This window comes from Photinus pyralis, unplaced genomic scaffold (genome assembly GCF_008802855.1).
Source record: "Photinus pyralis isolate 1611_PpyrPB1 unplaced genomic scaffold, Ppyr1.3 Ppyr1.4_LG1, whole genome shotgun sequence".
Lineage (NCBI taxonomy): Eukaryota > Metazoa > Arthropoda > Insecta > Coleoptera > Lampyridae > Photinus > Photinus pyralis.
The window spans coordinates 2362097-2380467 of NW_022170249.1; the positions used below are offsets into that span (position 1 = coordinate 2362097).

General features: G+C 37.4%; 2 protein-coding genes across 3 annotated transcripts; both read right to left on the reverse strand.

Moving 5' to 3' along the window:
* Positions 1–3595: 3595 nt before the first annotated feature.
* On the reverse strand, positions 3596–5374 carry LOC116159750. The gene is made up of 5 exons (XM_031472826.1): positions 5170–5374; positions 4730–4844; positions 4598–4669; positions 3792–4142; positions 3596–3700 (listed from the first exon to the last, which is right to left on the reverse strand). Exons 1-5 carry the CDS (start codon positions 5323–5325, stop codon positions 3687–3689), a joined length of 708 nt encoding a protein of 235 aa, XP_031328686.1. The 5' UTR covers positions 5326–5374; the 3' UTR covers positions 3596–3686.
* Positions 5375–16785: 11411 nt separating this feature from the next.
* Positions 16786–17731, reverse strand: LOC116160293. 2 transcript variants are annotated; one of them, XR_004143177.1, is made up of 3 exons: positions 17311–17731; positions 17178–17246; positions 16786–17115 (listed from the first exon to the last, which is right to left on the reverse strand). XR_004143177.1 is itself a non-coding variant. In XM_031473470.1 (2 exons), exons 1-2 carry the CDS (start codon positions 17447–17449, stop codon positions 16932–16934), a joined length of 456 nt encoding a protein of 151 aa, XP_031329330.1. In that variant the 5' UTR covers positions 17450–17731; the 3' UTR covers positions 16786–16931. The 2 variants fall into 2 exon arrangements, 1 of the variants encoding a protein (XP_031329330.1); XM_031473470.1 differs by having other exon boundaries at positions 17178–17731.
* Positions 17732–18371: the final 640 nt, after the last annotated feature.

Here is an 18371-nt window from a genome sequence, read left to right on the forward strand (position 1 = left end):
TGGTGGAAGTTGTGTAATCTATCTATGTGTCCTATGGAAATAAAAGTATTATTATTATTAATATGGGGACCTGAGAATTTACATACATCAAGGAATGCATAGGGAGTCCCGGTAATCGAGTTGCTGGGTACTTCTACACAAAGTTACACGTACGGAAAATCACCTCTCTCCATCCACATCCATATGGGTCAAGCTTTACAAAAAACTTGGGTGACAGTCTATCATGACCTGCACTCAGCGGCACAATGACGTCATACACAAAAATTATAAATGTTTACGTAAATCCACTTTATTTCGGCAAGGTGTGGTCCTAGCATGTTTTATCTTATTATCAAAAATGTTGACCATAAAAAAATGAATAAATTTGTTTATTACTCAAAATTTGATATCACGCAGGATTTCGGAGATATGTGATCGGACATTAGACGGTGTTACAAAAAAATTCAGTTTTCTCTTTTATTACTGCAATAAACAAAGTATAGTTGATAAAAATTGTTTTCCTCTTCTACGTTCTGCTTTTGAAAGGATTTTTGCAGTCCATAGTTTTTTTACTTCTACATTTACAAAACCAAAAACTGATTTTTTGCAGACTAATGATAGGTACAGCCAACGACTATGACAGTGTTTCTTTTTTAAATTTTTTCTCTAATTATAAGATATCTTATAATGATAAGATAATAAGATAATCTTATATAGTTAGAGAAAAAAAGAAACACTGCTAAGTCATTGGTAGTACCTATCATCAGTCTGTAAAAAAATCAGCTTCATTCATCCAACCGTAACCTAGTATCCGTAGAAAATTCGTGAAAAACCGACTAAAGCCTAATTTACATTTGGCAAGTTTACTGGCGGAAAGTACTGTCGGCTAGTAAACTTGCCACATGTAAATGCGCGGAAAGTGCCAGTTAAATAGAAATAGAGTAGCAAGTTTACTGGCAGAAAGTACTTTCCGCCAGTAAACTTGCCAAATGTAAATTTTTTAAGAGCTATTATCAACGTTTTCATTTGGTGTATAACTTATTTTTTCGAAAAACAATCTTTTAGAATTGGTACCGCAAGAATAAAGTCCCTAGATTAGTAGAGTACCGCAATTGACGCCATTTTGACTCCAACACTTTGGTGGGAAATTTGAAAAGACGTCACATAAACACAATCAATAAAACGCAACACAATAAACAAAATGTTTTGATATATTTTATGCATAATATGAACATATTTATTATTTTACATTTTTAACTAGAGCTCGCATCGCAACACTCCTACTGCTACGAGTATTTTCAGTTACATTAATTTTTTTCATTTCAACATCATTGTGATTTTTTAATGCTAAGAAAAATCTAGTTCTGAAATACAACGAAACAATATCATCTATTATGTTACTATGACAAGTTTCTGCATTAAATTTAAAATTAAATAAAAATGTTTTTGTAAGTACTTCTAAATTTACTTGGTTTTCTAATAATTCTAGCCTATGTTTCCTAAAGAAAGTTTCTGCAATAAGAATATAATCAAAAAGTTGAACCTTTGGGAATAATAATACATTTTCTTTGTATTCTTTTAATTGGGTCAGTTTAATAATGTGATCATTTAGATTGCTTGACATCACTGTGATAGGTTCAATGCATTTGGAGCACTTTTTCTTTTTTTTTAATGAAAATATTACACTCCCTAATAAATAATATAATGACTGTTTAACAGCTTCATTGAGAACGAGCTCATCTTCATCTAGTTTGATTTCCGAACACGAAAAAATCTCCACTTGATCCTGATCTTCTGAATGATTTGGTTTTTCTTTACAATAATTTATTAAGTGACTTCTATTGTCAGTAAAATAATTACCTCGAACAATTTGGCACTCATACTGTGATAAAGTTATTAACCTCAATGCAACTTTAAATTCATGTGGTCCTGGGACTGGTGTTCGACTGCGAATCACAGAAAATAAGTTCTCAAGGGCATCTTGAGTCAGTCGTCCTAACAATACAAAACGGAAGCCATGGACCCTTAAATAATGGTCCTGTAAGTCCAAGGAAGTTTGGGTTGCCAAAACAATTCCACTCTGAAATGGTTTCCATTCTCCTTTATCAATAGTAATGTTATAAATGATGTCCATAAATTGTTTCAGAAAAGTGAGGGCTTCTTCATACACCTCAGGATTATTTTCAGACAATCCAAGCTTGCTGGATCTCGAAGTTATAATGCTGAACCACCTATATATTTGTTTACAAAACCACGCTGTTGTTGCACAATTGTTGTGAAGAGCTCCAATTGCAATGTAATAAGTAATGGCAGCAGCTGTGTCATTGTGAAAGAGGGCGTATGCTGTGTTGATATCCATTTTTTCAAAATGTCCAGGTTGGAACATGTAATCCTTAAGACGGTATGCCATTTTTATCTCATCTTGAGAATCAAGATCAAAAACTTTCTTTATAGCAGAAATCTTTATATATTCTGAAGGCAGTTTGTATTTATTTTTAATTGCATCAGAAATTTTGAATATTTTGTGACGCACTAAACTTGTAGCAACGTTTTTGAATGCATGGACTGGATCTGGCATTACATACAACCTTTCATTTTTGTCACACGGGTGTGCGCAGTAATTCTTCACCTTTTCATGACGACCAGCAGTAATATGAAGCAACCGCCAGAAACTGCGGTTTGCAGGTCCAATGTCGGATATAATAGTTGTTATAGTTAATCCTATATCGTGTGACTTCCTAACTATGTAATATAATTTCTGTAGAACCTCGTCAGCACTGTATGAAGCTGCAGTAAGTTCGTAAGCAACCGTCTGTTTCCACCGCATAGTCATTCCTGCTAGCATAAAAACTAAGTGTGGTGTCACACTATGCGTTTTTACCGCTCCCGCTAAAACGCTCCTGTTTGACGGGATGATAATATCACACGTTATTAAATGGTACTAGTCACATATATGCGTTTTCGCCGCACCAACCGGATGCAACCGCATCCTGCTGCCGCTGCGCAGGATGACATGACAACCCCAATGACATGAAACCACGTGTTGTTGCACGTTGGTTGTCATCAGTTGTCACACTGAGCGTTGCAACCGGGTGTCTTGTTAGGTTTACAATGTTTGATGTCGGTTTATTCATCGAGTGCGTGCATGCAAAAACTGCACTGTGGGAAAAACAATCTAAAGAGTATGTAGATAAAAGCTGTAGGGAGAAATCATGGGTAGAAATTGAATTTTTGGACATTCGGTAATATACAAAAAAATTTTTCTTGTTCATTCGAATTTTTTCATAAAACTTCGCGAACCTATTATTAGATTCTCGTCCTGAATTAAAAGGATCAATCTAATATTGACGATATATCTGCTTTCGCAATAGCCCCTCCGCCTCAAGCGCACAAACCATCTTTAACAATAATTGAGACATGACACTACTTAGACTGCCAAAATATAGCAAAAACGCATCCCGTTAAACCTGAATAGTGTGACAAGTAGATCTCATCCTGTCAAACCGCATCCGTTTTAGCGGGAGCGGTAAAAACGCATAGTGTGACACCACACTTAGGCATGAGTAGCCAGTTTGTTTGAACTATCCTTATTCCCAGAAAGCATCATTGTTGGTCTTCCCACAACTTCCTTTGTAGAATTATCATATTGTAAACCCGGTTTTATTGCTATTTCATCTAATAAGAGGGAAGCATACTTTTCTTGATTTTCAAACGCATTGACCTAAATATAAATTAGAAAGGTTTATAACATAACACAATTATTATTGTTTTTACTTTTAGTTTAAGAAGCACGAATATATCTTCTAACACACCTGCTTGAACTTTAAAGTTCTGGATTCTATGTTGCAATGTACGAATACTGGGAAGGGGATATTGTTGCTTGCAAAGTTCTTGATAGCCTTTTGCTCCACAAGCCATGTACAGTTTAAGAGCTCTCTGAACAGTTTCATCAGACCACTGATAGCCTCGATGGTTCTTGTATTTTAACATATGTATTTGATCCGCGTTAAAAATCACTTTCAACTGTTCTTCAAATTGTTTTACTTGGCTTTCTAAAGTATGAACCTTTGCTTGGGAAGCTTGTAATTTTTGTTGCAGTCTTTGGAATTGTAAATTGGTGACATACAACTCTTCATCTTCATTATTACTTGCTTGCGGCTCTTCTGCAAAAGAAAAATAAAATTTTTGCAATTTCTAATAAAATAATTCTCATTCAATTGCACAAATTCTTTATTTTTCGTTTATTAAATAATGAATTTGTGCAATAATTTACGGGTGCACTGTGCCTCTTTGCATTGATATTAAAAATGTTTGCCTTACAAAAAGTATAGTTTGTAACTCGCACAAACTGGCAATTTTGCACCAATATGAAATGCAGCACTCGCCTTCGGTCGCTGCAACTTTTCATACTCGTGTAAAATGAGCCTCACTTTATGGTTGTTGCATAATACATATACTATCAAAAACAAACAGAATTAAAACAATGAACAAACTAAACTCATATACTACCAAATTGCACTGAACTCTTTGGCACGTAAAAAATATTTGTTGTAGAGCGTAACACCGTCAAAAGTTTAATAAGTTTCGGAGATTCGTTTATTATATATGTAACAGTTACCTGATGATTCATTTTGAATATTAGAAGTGGATGGTGTGCCTTTCTGAAGTTCTTGAGTGAACATTGTGTGATCTGAAAATTTTTCATATGATAAGAAAAGTGTTTCATGATAATTTTAAACTAAAAACAAACCATTCGACCTTTTCTTTTTAAGATCTTCTACAGTAATTGTGGGAACAGCAGTTCTCTTCAACAGCTTTTTTCTGTCAATTCGGTTCAACTCATATTGTTTATCGTCAAAATGCGCCTGCAAATAATACTACTTAAATATTTGTACTTTTTAGTGATTTAAAAAGAGGAAGTGGCTGTTTATACGTCAGAAGGATATGCAATTCGGTATAAGTCCGACGTGAAAAACATTATTTCAAAGAATCACAGTAAAGTGAGTCCACTTAGTTCGATATGGGTTAGTCCTCGGCGGGCCGACACTTAGGCCCTAGCTAGCTGGAGCTGTAGGCCAAATCATCGACCGTTTACCGACTTTCATATACACCAGACGTATAAAAAGTCACTTTGTTAAAAATTATTATCATGAACGCTGAAAATTTCCATCAACATATATATGTACTTACTTCACAAACAGATGCTCTTGGAGCTAACGCATCTTTGTTAATAAACTCCATCCACAGTTTAGTTCTCTCTACATTATTCTTATCACAAGGTAACCTAAATAACCTGTAACCACGTTCGCTTCGATTGTTACACCCAGGAACACAACAACCCGGCATTGTTTCAGTTTTTTAAACCAAATAACACGACGAAACACGTTCTCTCTGGCAAACACGAAAACACGATGACAAATTGACGAATATCAACAGTGATATCAACACGATGCCGTCAGATGTTATCGGCCATTTTGACTCCAAAGGAGTGAACAAATCAATTGCGGTACTCTACTAATCTAGGGACTTTACGCAAGAAGTACCCGCAGCGCCTTAAGTAATATGACCTGAGGCGGTAGACGGTCGATTTTAGCATACTCGGATAGGGCAAAATGGAACTCCATCTGTTAAAATTTTGATCATTCTCGTTCAGTGGATTTCGAGCTAGCTCCCCTACTAAAAGATAAGGCGAAAACAGGTTGATATTACCTGTATTACAGTGTAGTATAAGGCACGCAACAAATGCCCTTTTATCATTCCGCTAGGGGATGCTAGATTTTCAATGGCCCTTGTACCTTGGTGATATTGATATCGTCGCAGTTCAGCCATGGTATTGCAAAACGTACCAGTAGTACCTTTAGCAACACTCGTACTAAAAAAATTTCCGCTTCTTGCAGGCTTAAGCTTATTGCACCCTCCTCAGTACTCTTTCCAAACTAGGTAAGGCAGTGGGTTATTTTTAAGGGCCGCGGCTTTTGGTCCAACTTTGCTTGTAAAATTGCATCTCGCGTAACTGCATGGAAAGCAGGAAGAGCGTTACAGAGACTTGGGGCACAATTTTCAGCCAGCGTGTGCACCGGTACATACGGAGTAGTGTCACCTACACTCATTCTCATCCACAGTTCCTATAAAAATTAATATAAAATAATAAAATGACCAGGACTTTCCTTCATGCCATGGAAGCTATAAGTTTTCCAGTGATATGCACATAGCACTAGAATGTCTGTGTCCCTTTCTGCGCAGCATCAAGAAGATGAACCATCAATCGTAAATTTGCCTCCTCCAGTTGATTGTATTTAAGTTCGATTATTTGAGTGACTTCACTTCGTATTTTTTTATACATTCATAAACGGCAAGGCAACTGTAGTAGCGCTTAGATAGAGTTCGTTCTCCTTATCGGATAGTTTCAAAAGTCGCTTTCTGATTATGTTCTGCAGCTCCATTTTGTTACCCGGAGATGGACAGAAGCTATCAATTTGAACTGGCAATGGAATTGAGGCACTTATATTGCGAATTTAACGGTAGGTTGAAAAGCTGTTGAAATTTAGTAATCTGCATGCCGCGAGAACGCGCTAGAAATTTTGCTGTAGTGAACCACCTATTTTTCGTTATATCTTCGTAACCGCTAAGGGTACGAGATTTTTACTGGTGACCAAATAATTCATTTTTTACTGATAAATATTTTTAGTAATACGTGAAAACACGCTAGGATCAATCATTACCGCAATAAAGTTGGTTTTGTGTAACTATGCATAGAATGACGTCATCATACACCTAGTGCTGGTACTAGTAGGTTGTCACCCGAGTTTTTCATGAACTCTTGACTCATAAGGAAGCAGACAGATGCAAGTGATTCTCCGTACATGCAACTTTGTACAGAAGTATATCCAGCAACAGCACTACGGTTTGGTGTGGAATTTCCAGTAGAGGTTTGATCGACCCTTTTCTTTTTTTGAAGAGAAAGAAGGAAATGCAGTTAATCGAGTTAGGTGCCGAGCAATGCTCACTGACTCCCTATGACCTCAATTGAATCAAATGAATATCAAGAACCTTTGGTTTTAACTGCAAGGGAAACATGCACTGCAGGTTTCAGGATCGACTCATCTCGTTTCGAAGAGACCAAGCCTCGATCAGGTGACTTTTTTGTAGGGAACAACCCCAGAAATTTGACGAATTCTAGCCTCAAATTCGACATGTCTTTGGCCAAATCGATGTAGATGTGTGTGATCCGGTTCTGGTGAATTTTGATGGACAAAGTGATTGCGTATAGAGCTAGTAAGTATAGTTTGAGCTCTCTGTAAAACTCTTGATAAACGATTCACATTTTCTTTTTCATCCTTCCCTCACTAACAAATACTATAGGTTCATGCATTTTTGATATTACACCATTCTTGACGAGCACATCAAGTTCAGTTTTTAATGATTCTGTTAATGCAAATGGAATTTTTCTACATGGTACCATTTTACCAACATAATCAACCTTAATTGTATGTCATGCATTTAATACTGGTTAATTTTGTACTATAAACACCTTACTAAATCTTTCACTCAAAATTTCCTTCTCCCTAGATAAATTATTAATCTGTAATATGTTCAAATCAATCAAAGTTGGATGACCAGTCATAATAGGAGTTTCTTATCGGCCCTCTTGGAAGTTTCCCGATTGGCGACCACTGCTCCCCGGCTCAGCTTGCTGGTCATCCGGACATTCCAACCGTTGCCTCTGGGTCACAGGTGCAGACGTCGGTTCTGAAAAGGGACGTTATCTCTTGCTATAGTTGGCCTCCTGGCTCGCCAAGAATTCCAAAGTCCCCTTCAAATCTTTATCTGGCGACATGGTCCACAACGACAGCACCCACTGCGGAAATTGCTGGATCACATCTTCTACCAAAACCACCTCCGGGACCAAAGGGGACGCGGCACGCAACGATGTGATTTGATTAATAAAATATTCCGACATGGAAAGCCCCTTATCCGGAAGATACCGCTTCAACAATAGCCTCATCCGTTCTGAGTGTTGTTACGCACCCGACCAATATAACCCTAAGAAGTCCTTGCGAAAATCCTCAAAGCTCTCCCACTGTCCTTCCCTGATCAACATCCATTCCAGCACCCTAGGACTCAGAGATCTCAAACCGCTCTAAGAATACTATGGGATGGTTTCTACCAGACGCAAAGAAAGGTTTCTGTACTGCCGAACCCACAGAAGCACGCCTAGCTAACCAAGTCGCGATCTCTTTCCAATCCATATTGGTACCACTGGTGGTAGCAACAGAGCTGGAGAGAATAGAAGGAAGGGAACTAGGACCGGGATTGGGAACTACAGTTCGACTTGGAACAGACTCACCGCTTGCTACATCAGACACCGCGACACCTAACGGAGTTGTCCCTCTCGGAGGATTCCTTTCAAGGGCATCCAACAACCTCCGATTCGTTTCCAACAACTGTTGGTTCAGTTCCTGCTGGGACTTCATGAATGCCTCAACCTTGACAGCCTGTTGTTGAACGGTCTCCCTGAGCTGGATCATTTCAAGCTCCACGGAAGCCATTTCGTACACCTGGTCACCCTCTGAGCCCGCATAATCGTCACGCCCTATTGTTGATTCTTTAGTGTCTTTTGTGATAAGTTTGTATTTACACTTGTGAAACAATTTTTCTAACAACACGTAGAACACTAAAAATTAAATAATTAACAAGAAATACATTTAGAACATTTATAACCTATTGATTGTCTAATTAACGACCTAACTATAAAACGTCGTGGATCCTTTAAGTCAATTTCATAATTACACACTGATGTATAAGGATTGGAAATATTTGACACTGTAATCAACTACCATCCTGCACTATCTTGCTGTGATCTCTTTGGAGAATCCGGCAAAGGTGATACAGGAACTGGTAAGGCTGGACGTTTGGTTTATGGTTCGTCGAAGATGCTTCTTTTCTTTCTTAAAGAGTTATTGAGGTAGATTGCATTATACTTGACTGACACTGTACTTTATGGCAACGATGAATTGGTCTTTCATGACTACTAGTTGTAGATGTATGTATGTGTAGATCCTTCCTTCGCTAATAACAGCAGAAGGTATGAGAGTGTGTATGTCGTGTAAAGGTAGGCGAGTTCCTTCACCAATAACGACTGAAACATACTGAAGTTTTCACGTGGATGCACACCTTTTTATACCCTGATTTCAAGGTGGGGTGTGTCCACGGTCCGTATACTAAGGACCGTGGGGTGTGTCCACGTGACTGATACCGAATGGTACGATATTTTGCGGGGGAATGTCATTGCTAGATGACATTTAGAACAGCTGATGTCAAGGTTGCTAATGTCAGTTTTGACGTCAGTTGCAGCGTTGCCATATAAACACTATAATTCCTTCTGGAAGCACACACACAAAGTAGTATGTCTGTAGGAAACAAAACACAATTAGTAAAAGAATTCACAAGGTGCACAAATGAAAAACTAAAACGAAAAATGAAGTTCCTGCCACATAGCAGCCGAGTCACAATATCCTGGTCACGGTACCAACATCTATTAGCACAATGATAAATGGAAAATATCTGATATAACAAATCGCACAATTCATATAGGTACATAAAGAGTAAACAGATTGAACTACATACAATACTTTACCCGACACCAAAGTGGCTTAATATAACTTAAACACAAACACAAGATACAAAGCAAAACTCAATTAATACAACTCAGAATGCAATACTTCCGCCACCAACAAGCTTTAACAACCAACAAGTGACGCCAAGCCCAACATCCCCCGGAAACTCCCAAAAAAAATATCAACAGGTGGTAATGACGGTGGCTCATGTCCTCAGAATCTCCACCTACATGACCGGTTGCATCCGACGTTGAAATATACAGGGTATTTAAAGGGATATAGACACCTCAATAGTACGCGACTGTTTTTCTACATTATTGGTGGGTTTATACAATCATTATCATTAGTTTACTAGGGTCAGGGTGATTTCGTTGGTTAGTAACGTGCAATAAAGCTTTGTTTCTATTGGTTATTTCTTAATGATTTTTCATAGTGAACTAATGATAATGATTGCATAAACCCACCATTCAACATATATGTGATTATTTATTAATAAGAACAATGTAAATGCTATATGCCCATAAAATCTGTATTAGGATATAGAACTTAAACATAATAGTAAAAAACAGCTCAAATGTCGATGTTAAATCTTTTGAGTTTTTCTTTTTCAACTTTTCTTTGTAATTCAAGCAATTGAATTTTTAGGTTGCTCTACTTTTAATATTGCTTCTGCTTCTGTTTCCACTGAAGTTCACCAGTGTTGGTTGGTGCAAATCAGATAGAATATGTTTATTTCATGCCACGTTCTGCAAAGAAAGTTGTGAAATGTTATTTGGGCTTACACCTTTTACTTACAAGGTACGTCATCGTGACTTAAATAAAAATAAAAAACACTGATCGGTATTACCAAAAATGCGCTTTCATCATGCATATGCCGATTTACAACTTGTTCCAATTTAGAGAACAAAGAAAAGGATTCATTGACAATAATTACAATTTTTTCACTTTCGTTTTGGCTAAAAACAGCCTAAATTTGGTTAAAAATATAACATGCTGTGTTTAAGGTACGTGTCCATGTGAGATTTCGCCGCCATTTTTCACGAGTTTCGACTTAGGCCAGGGAAATAAGGTTTCAACCTCGGATTTTTTGGATATAAGCCATAAAGTTCAGTAAACCTTCATTTTGGTGTTCTAAGAGCTGTGTGAAAGTTATCGGGGTCAGACCCTTCGGCGTCGTAAGTTATTCGGGGTCAAAGGTCACGAAAATCAGTTTTTCGCGATTATCTCGGTTTTTATAGCTCCAATCGCATTTCCGTAAGAGGAGAAAGTTGTAGATAATTAAATTTGCCATCACTTTTGTATTTAACATTTTTTCGTAGGAGTTACCGTTCTTGAGATAGAGGGCGCAGAGCGCGCATACATGCTATAATTAAGGTCAAACTGTGAATCTGCTTGAATAATACATTGCATAAAGCTATTAAATCATTAAAACATCATTAACAATTAATAATTTTTAATAATAACTATTATTGTTATTAAATTATTACTATTATTAATTATTATTGTTATTAAATGTTTATTGTTATTATTATTTTAGATAGCTAGGTATATCGGGTGTATATTTTGACCATACACCTTAAATTTTAATTAAAATCAAACCCTACAGTGTTTTGTGGCACTGGTACGCCCCTGCACCGTTCATTTTTGGTAACGTCCGCAAGTTGTCGACAGCTGCAAGCTTGGCCTTGGGACCCTCGGCAGCTTTAGTATCTACCTGGGTGGGTTTAGTACGCTTTAGATATCGATAAACGACGGACGTCAAACGTAGTATTTCGAAAATAATGGAGGATTTGTGTTTCATTTGTGAGAAGTCCCTTTCAGAAGGTGATTGTTATACTGTGGTGCGTGGCTTGAAAACTTTAAGAAGTGCAAGTGTCGAAAGAAATGACGGTCACATAGACTTTTTAAATACTGTGGCTTCTGTTAAAGTTCATGCCAAGTGTCGAAGAATTTATATCGGTCAAAATTCTATACTAGCAGCGAAACGACGCGCAGAAGAAGATGAAGATTTGCCATCAACATCAACCGGTGCACGTAAACGTAGGATTGACACTTTTGATTTCAAAAAATTGTGTCTATTTTGTGGCCAAATAGCTGATGGGGCAGCCGAGAAAAAAAAGCAAAACAATACCGGCGCACGATTAGCAACGTAAGAACCTTGGAATTTAAAGAAGCACTCATCCAAAGAGCAGAAGAGCGGAAGGATTCCATGGGAGAAATAGTGAAACATCGGGTACTATGTGAGTATGATTTGGTCGCAGCTGAAGCAAAGTACCATGCCCATTGCCATAATTTATTTTTCAAACAAGCACCAGAGAGTAAACCTGCTCGCGATAATCTGCTCACTCAAGCAATGGAGAAAATTTTTTGCTATATAGAAAATCATGAGGATTCGCAATTCACCCTAAAAGAGCTCAAAGATGTCCTTACGGAGTATGTACCAGATGACAAGACCATTCTAGCAAAACTACAGCAAAAATATATGACTAACATAATAATTACCCCAAAAATAGGATCATTTACAATAATATGTTTTCGTGACACACACCTTTTGCTAACAAAAACTTGGTACCAAGATAAAAAAAATAATGCGGAAGAAGAAAGATTGAGGATTGTCGAAGCTGCAGCAGCCATTGTTAGGGAAGATATCCGAGCAGCGATAGTCGAAACCAATTCGTATCCTCCTCCAAGTCGAATGTTGGATGATATTAACCAAGAAATACCAAAAACATTATTACATTTTTTGAACGAAGTCATATTAAAAAACAAAAAAGGAAGGATAGATCATTTAAAAACGAAATGCACTTCGATAAGCCATGCAATAATGGCTGCGATACGAGAACGGTCATTTTCATCTCAGCTACTTTTGGGGCTTTCGGTATTTCTGCACAGAAGATTTGGATCTAAAAGATTACTAGATGTTTTATCCAGCTTGGGTTTTGCAGCTTCCTATAAAAATGCTGTTCGGTATGAATTTTCTGCAGTTTGCCATCCACAACCTCGCATTTTACCATCAGAGTTATCAGGTGCGCTAGTTCAATATGTTGGAGACAATGCCGACATAAATGTTCAAACTTTGGATGGATATAATACTCTCCATGTTATGGGACTGATTAAGATCGTTACACCCAAAGAAGCTATAATTTACAATGAACGCATAAAAAAATGTACCACTAAACTAAGTGCAAAAGATTTGGCAGCAATATCCCATGTTCCTCTTCTAGCATATGAAAAACCACTTGTGTCTGGATTTACCAAGATTCAAGCGGAAAATTTGCATGATGATCTAGCACTAACTGCAGAAACAAACTTAGATGCAATTAATATATTTTGGTTTTACGGAAAGTGGAGGAATATTTCAACAATTCCAGGATGGAATGGCTACCTTGAACAGTTAACCAAACTCAACATAAATTTTTCAACTTCTCGGGTTATTTTACAGCCCTTTATCAATAATCCTGCTACCAATTTAGACACTATTTATACTACTTTAAATTGCACCATGAACATTGCCAAGTCGCATGGACAAAAAACGTGTATAGTAACTTTTGACCAACCCCTTTATTCAAAAGCACGTGAAATGGTATCTGCGTCTGATGCTAATTCAGATATGTCCAAAATAGTTGTTAAACTGGGAGGTTTTCATATGATCATGTCATATCTTGGATGCATAGGATATGTAATGGATGGAAGTGGTCTTAAGGAAGCCCTAAGTAAAATTTATGCCCCTAATTCTGTGGACAAAATGTTGAATGGTCACGCATATTCAAGAAGTGTCAGAGCTCACTCACTATTACGACTTGCATTATCAATGGTAATTTTTAAAGAGATGAAGATGGAAGATTGTGTGTTGGATGAGTTGCTAGAACAAATGGCTTCCCGTAATGTTTCCTATGAAGATGTAGAAGGTTGCGTGAATAATTCGTCCTCATTAACTGGTCAATTTAATGATAAACTAAATGAAATAAAAAGTCGAGGTCCTACAGCTACGTTATGGGTCCAATATTTTCAAATGGTGTCGTTAGCAATGGACTTTATTCGCGCTGAAAAACTGGGAGATTTCCAAGGACATCTAGATGCAGTGCGAAAAATGCTGCCGTATTTTCATGCCAGTGGGCACTATTTATACGCCAAGTCAACTCATTTATATCTCCAAGATATGTTAAAATTGGAAAACACCATGGACGAACAAACTTTTAAAAGCTTTAAGGATGGATTCTTCACCGTAAGACGGTCCGAAAAATTTAATTGTGGCACATGGACTGATATGGTTATTGAACAAAGTCTCATGAAGTCTATGAAGACAGAAGGGGGAATATCTCGGGGACGGAGTACTCAAGAAAGTGTTTTGTGTAAGTGGGTATATTCTATGCACGCTACAAACACGATTTGTGAAGAAATTGAGAAATTTTGTAACATTTCGTTAGATTCTTCTGACCAACACATTGATGCCAGAGATTCAAGAATTAGGAGAGACGACGTTGATGTAAGTAAACTACTTGAATGGCTTACACTCCATGACACCTTCCCAAACACAAATCAACTGGTATCCCTTGCTTCTGGAATAATTGGAAATGAGCAAATTAATTGTTACAAAGCCCATGAAGTAGGATTACAATCCATGGCAAAAATTACCGGCTTGAACTTTAGTGAAATCAAGTTCAAACGCGCCGATAAGGTTCTACCACTCTCAGCTGTCAATAAATCAGTCAACGTCGACGGTTGTAAAGTCTCTGTGGACCCATTGCTACTATTCCAAAGGATTACTGTCTCAAAAAAATTTGAAAGCAATCTGGAAGAATACCTTAAATATGAATTGAGCCCATATCCAACCTCATTATTTGATAATGATGGTATGAGGAAAACCACGAAAGCCACCCTATACGATAATATGACACCTTCTGATGTCATACTTGACGAAAATAATGTGACGTGCATCGTCGATGGTGGATTTCTGTTGCATCGCGTCGTATGGAGTAAAGACGATACTTTTTGCATGGTTTTAGATAAATATGTCAATTATCTACGAAGACATTTTGGGCCAAAAACTGTTGTGGTATTCGACGGATACTTGGACTACACTAGGAATACCAAGGCGATGGAACAAGTAAGAAGAACTGCCGCCCTTTCCAAGTCATACGAAATTAGTTTCGAGGAAAGAATGATTGTGCCAATCAGTAAGGATAAGTTTTTATCAAATCGACACAATAAAAATAAACTTATTGGTATGCTCATTGCAAAGTTAGAGAAAGTGAATATTTCAACCAAACAAGCCAGAGATGATGCTGATGTCCTTATTGTCGAAACAGCCATAGAGGAATCCGAACTTGGAAGGACTGCCGTTATCATTGGAGAAGATCTGCTGATTATTTTAATTGGACGTACTCTATTATATGAAGATGAAATTTTCCTGAAAAAAGTTGGGAGAGGCAATGTCAAAACTAAAATTTATTCTTGAAAAAGTTTCGACAAATATCCTATTTTGAAAAGACATATTTTATTTATACACGCATTTAGTGGCTGTGACACAACGTCTGCGTTATTTAAAAAAGGCAAGAAAACTTTTATTAAGTCCATGCAAAAACTTGCCACCTTTGATCAGCTCGCTAAAGTGTTTTTGCAAGAAAATTGTCTTGCAGAAGACTTACATTCAAACGGAGTACGCATTTTACTGGCTTTATACAATGCTCCAAAATCCGAGGAAAATATCGACCACCTAAGATAAGTTCAGTTTCTAAAGTCAACCAAACTGAGTAAACCCGTATCACTCTCCATTCTTCCACCGACCAGTGCAGCAGCCCATCAGCACATAAATCGGGTGTATTGTCAGGTGCAGAAATGGTTAGGGCACGATTTAGAACCGCAGGATTGGGGCTGGGTCCTGTACAATGAATTTCTGGAGCCCATAACAACAACATCACCGCGAGCTCCAGATGAATTGATGAGCACTATTTTCTGCAATTGCAGGAACGGATGTGGTCCACGCTGCGGATGCAGAAAATCCGGGCTGCAATGCACAGCAGCTTGTGGCCAGTGCAATGGTCAGGGTTGCCTAAATGCGATTCCCGTTGAAATCAGCGAAGAACCCGAAGAAGAAAACATATGGGAAGAAATTTTAGAAGTTCGAGACCCCGGTGTACCCGATGACGAGCCAGGCGATAACGATGACATCAACATTGATTTTATGTGAATAAATATGCCTATGTATTCACCTGCCTACTTGTTTTATTTCTACTTTAAATCTAGTTTGAATAAATTATTAAAATATACGGTAAGTATTTCATGAGTTTAATATACAACGTATAGGTAAGTATTAATAAATCAATAAGCATATTGGATATTTATCAAAAATAGTAATAATTTAATAACAATAATAGTTATTATTAAAAATTATTAATTGTTAATGATGTTTTAATGATTTAATAGCTTTATGCAATGTATTATTCAAGCAGATTCACAGTTTGACCTTAATTATAGCATGTATGCGCACTCTGCGCCCTCTATCTCAAGAACGGTAACTCCTACGAAAAAATGTTAAATACAAAAGTGATGGCAAATTTAATTATCTACAACTTTCTCCTCTTACGGAAATGCGATTGGAGCTATAAAAACCGAGATAATCGCGAAAAACTGATTTTCGTGACCTTTGACCCCGAATAACTTACGACGCCGAAGGGTCTGACCCCGATAACTTTCACACAGCTCTTAGAACACCAAAATGAAGGTTTACTGAACTTTATGGCTTATATCCAAAAAATCCGAGGTTGACCCCTTTATTTGACTAATTTCCCTGAGCTAACTGGTCTTTTAATTTTTAAAGATACTAGTAGAACACACACTCACTGAAATAAAATGAAAAACCGCGACAACTCGGTAAGAAAACGTCAACTGCCATAACGCACCTGTTCATTAGATCGAAAATTACATTTTAAAGCTAATGGTATGAATGTTACGTGACGCTTAACAAATTTGCTTCAAGTTTAACATTCTCTTAAGTCCGTTTTTAAAGACTGATATTTTTAACATAATAAAAGTATCACTATGCTACCTCGTTTTTACCGAATAAGACCATAAATTAATTAATATCAATCGCATTAAATAATCCATGTATTTTGTACATAAAACTAGGTACATTATAACATTAGTGTTTAACTTATTAAGTACCTACAATTACAAATGTGAAATTAAATTTAAAAAGAAAAATTAGTATAATAAATTTCATCTCTCGATGCAGGTTTTCATCTTGAAGCCGTGATGCAGTCAATTCCCGTTCAAAACGCTCCGTCTGGAGTTGGGAATTTCTTTGTCTGGCCTGGAAAATTGTCAGCATCTTCTTCAGACACCCCATGGATAACCCTCGCCAGCTCTTGGGGGGTGTAGACGGCTCGTGCCATCAGATGGCGACGGTGGTGGTGGTGGCGCCGCTTCTTGGTCGATGGCTGCTGAAGACGGCGGAGAGACGTTTTTATAAAAATCTCTTAGTAATTGCATATCTTCTCCCCCCCTAGGCAACGGGGCACTGTAACAATAAGAAAAACACAGTATTAAAAATAGATTGTATGTATAATAAAAGTAACTTACTGAAAGTGATTGTTGCCGCCGTTATTTACAGGTAGTGGTAAATTTGGTTGTTGTTGAGCTGGATTATTTCTGTAACGTAACATTAGAATAAGTATTTTCATATAAACCGAGGTACAGTAATGAGTAAACTTACGGAAATTGATGCACCCATCGCGGATTGTGGATGTAAAGCTACCATTTCTGGCGGCTGCGTTTGAGTATTTGACGGTGGTAGCGGCGCAGGAATTATAATATGCTCCAATATTTGTACTGGATACTGGCTGTAAAAACATACCATTTCTGGCGGCTGCTCGTTCCCCTAACTTCGCGTCGGAAGCTTTTAACCGTTCCCAAGCTTTCCGCTCTAAAAGGTGATCTGCTTGATGTCGACCTTCAAAGTCTTGGTTATTCCTATAGCCAATGTCGTGCTCTTTTTACACTGAGCGTCTAGGGGATTTATTCCGGGATCGTCTCGCTTTAGCCTTTTATCTAATTTAGTACCAGGTCCGCAATACTGATAACCAGGAATATGTAGTTCAACTGGAAGTTTGTTTATGAGATTATTAACCAAGCCACTCCCATCCGTACACTTCCGCTTCCGATTCAACATTGTTGAAATGCGGCAAGAAGTGTCCATATTTATAGGAAATCCTCCATCAAATAAAAAAAATGCTCAAATAAAGTACGTTTATTGACATATGTGATACATAAAATAAGTAGGTCGATAGTATAATAATTCCATCATGCAAACTGTATTGTGAGAATTGACGTTAAACTTATAGTTTAATACGTCTTCAATATCGCGATAGATGTTGTCATCGTCGCCCTCGTCCTCGTCACCAAACTCCATTTTACGAAAATGACGGTAGTTAATCACCTGTTCGATAACATCCTGATAGAAACAGGACAGAGCGTACGATTCCAGTAAATCCAAACGATAGTTGATTATATCTTTTAGATTAAACAATTCTTCAACGACGTACTTACTCATCGTGCAATAATGCAGCTTATCACGTTGTATTGTTACGCTCTCTAATATTTTCTCAGTCGTCGTGGGATCCCGCACAAATTTCCTGTTATAATGAATAGTAAAATTTGCGTTAAGCGATTCAGAACTTTTGTCGTGCTCAATATCTTCTTCCTTAACATTGGACCAGTCGATCCAATTTTCGAGCTCTTGAGATCTGAAGAACTTCATCTCGAGATATGTTTGGT

Excerpts from the sequence above, each read along its gene's own strand:
- LOC116159750 (XM_031472826.1), bottom strand. The coding sequence starts at position 5,325 with ATGCCGGGTTGTTGTGTTCCTGGGTGTAACAATCGAAGCGAACGTGGT. Across the intron at positions 4,845-5,169 it reads CAAGAGCATCTGTTTGTGAA|GCGCATTTTGACGATAAACA; the intron begins GTAAGTACATAT and ends TATTATTTGCAG. Across the intron at positions 4,143-4,597 it reads TATTCAAAATGAATCATCAG|AAGAGCCGCAAGCAAGTAAT; the intron begins GTAACTGTTACA and ends TTTCTTTTGCAG.
- LOC116160293 (XM_031473470.1), bottom strand. The coding sequence starts at position 17,449 with ATGTTTTTACAGCCAGTATCCAGTACAAATATTGGAGCATATTATAAT. Across the intron at positions 17,116-17,177 it reads GGCGGCAACAATCACTTTCA|TGCCCCGTTGCCTAGGGGGG; the intron begins GTAAGTTACTTT and ends TTATTGTTACAG.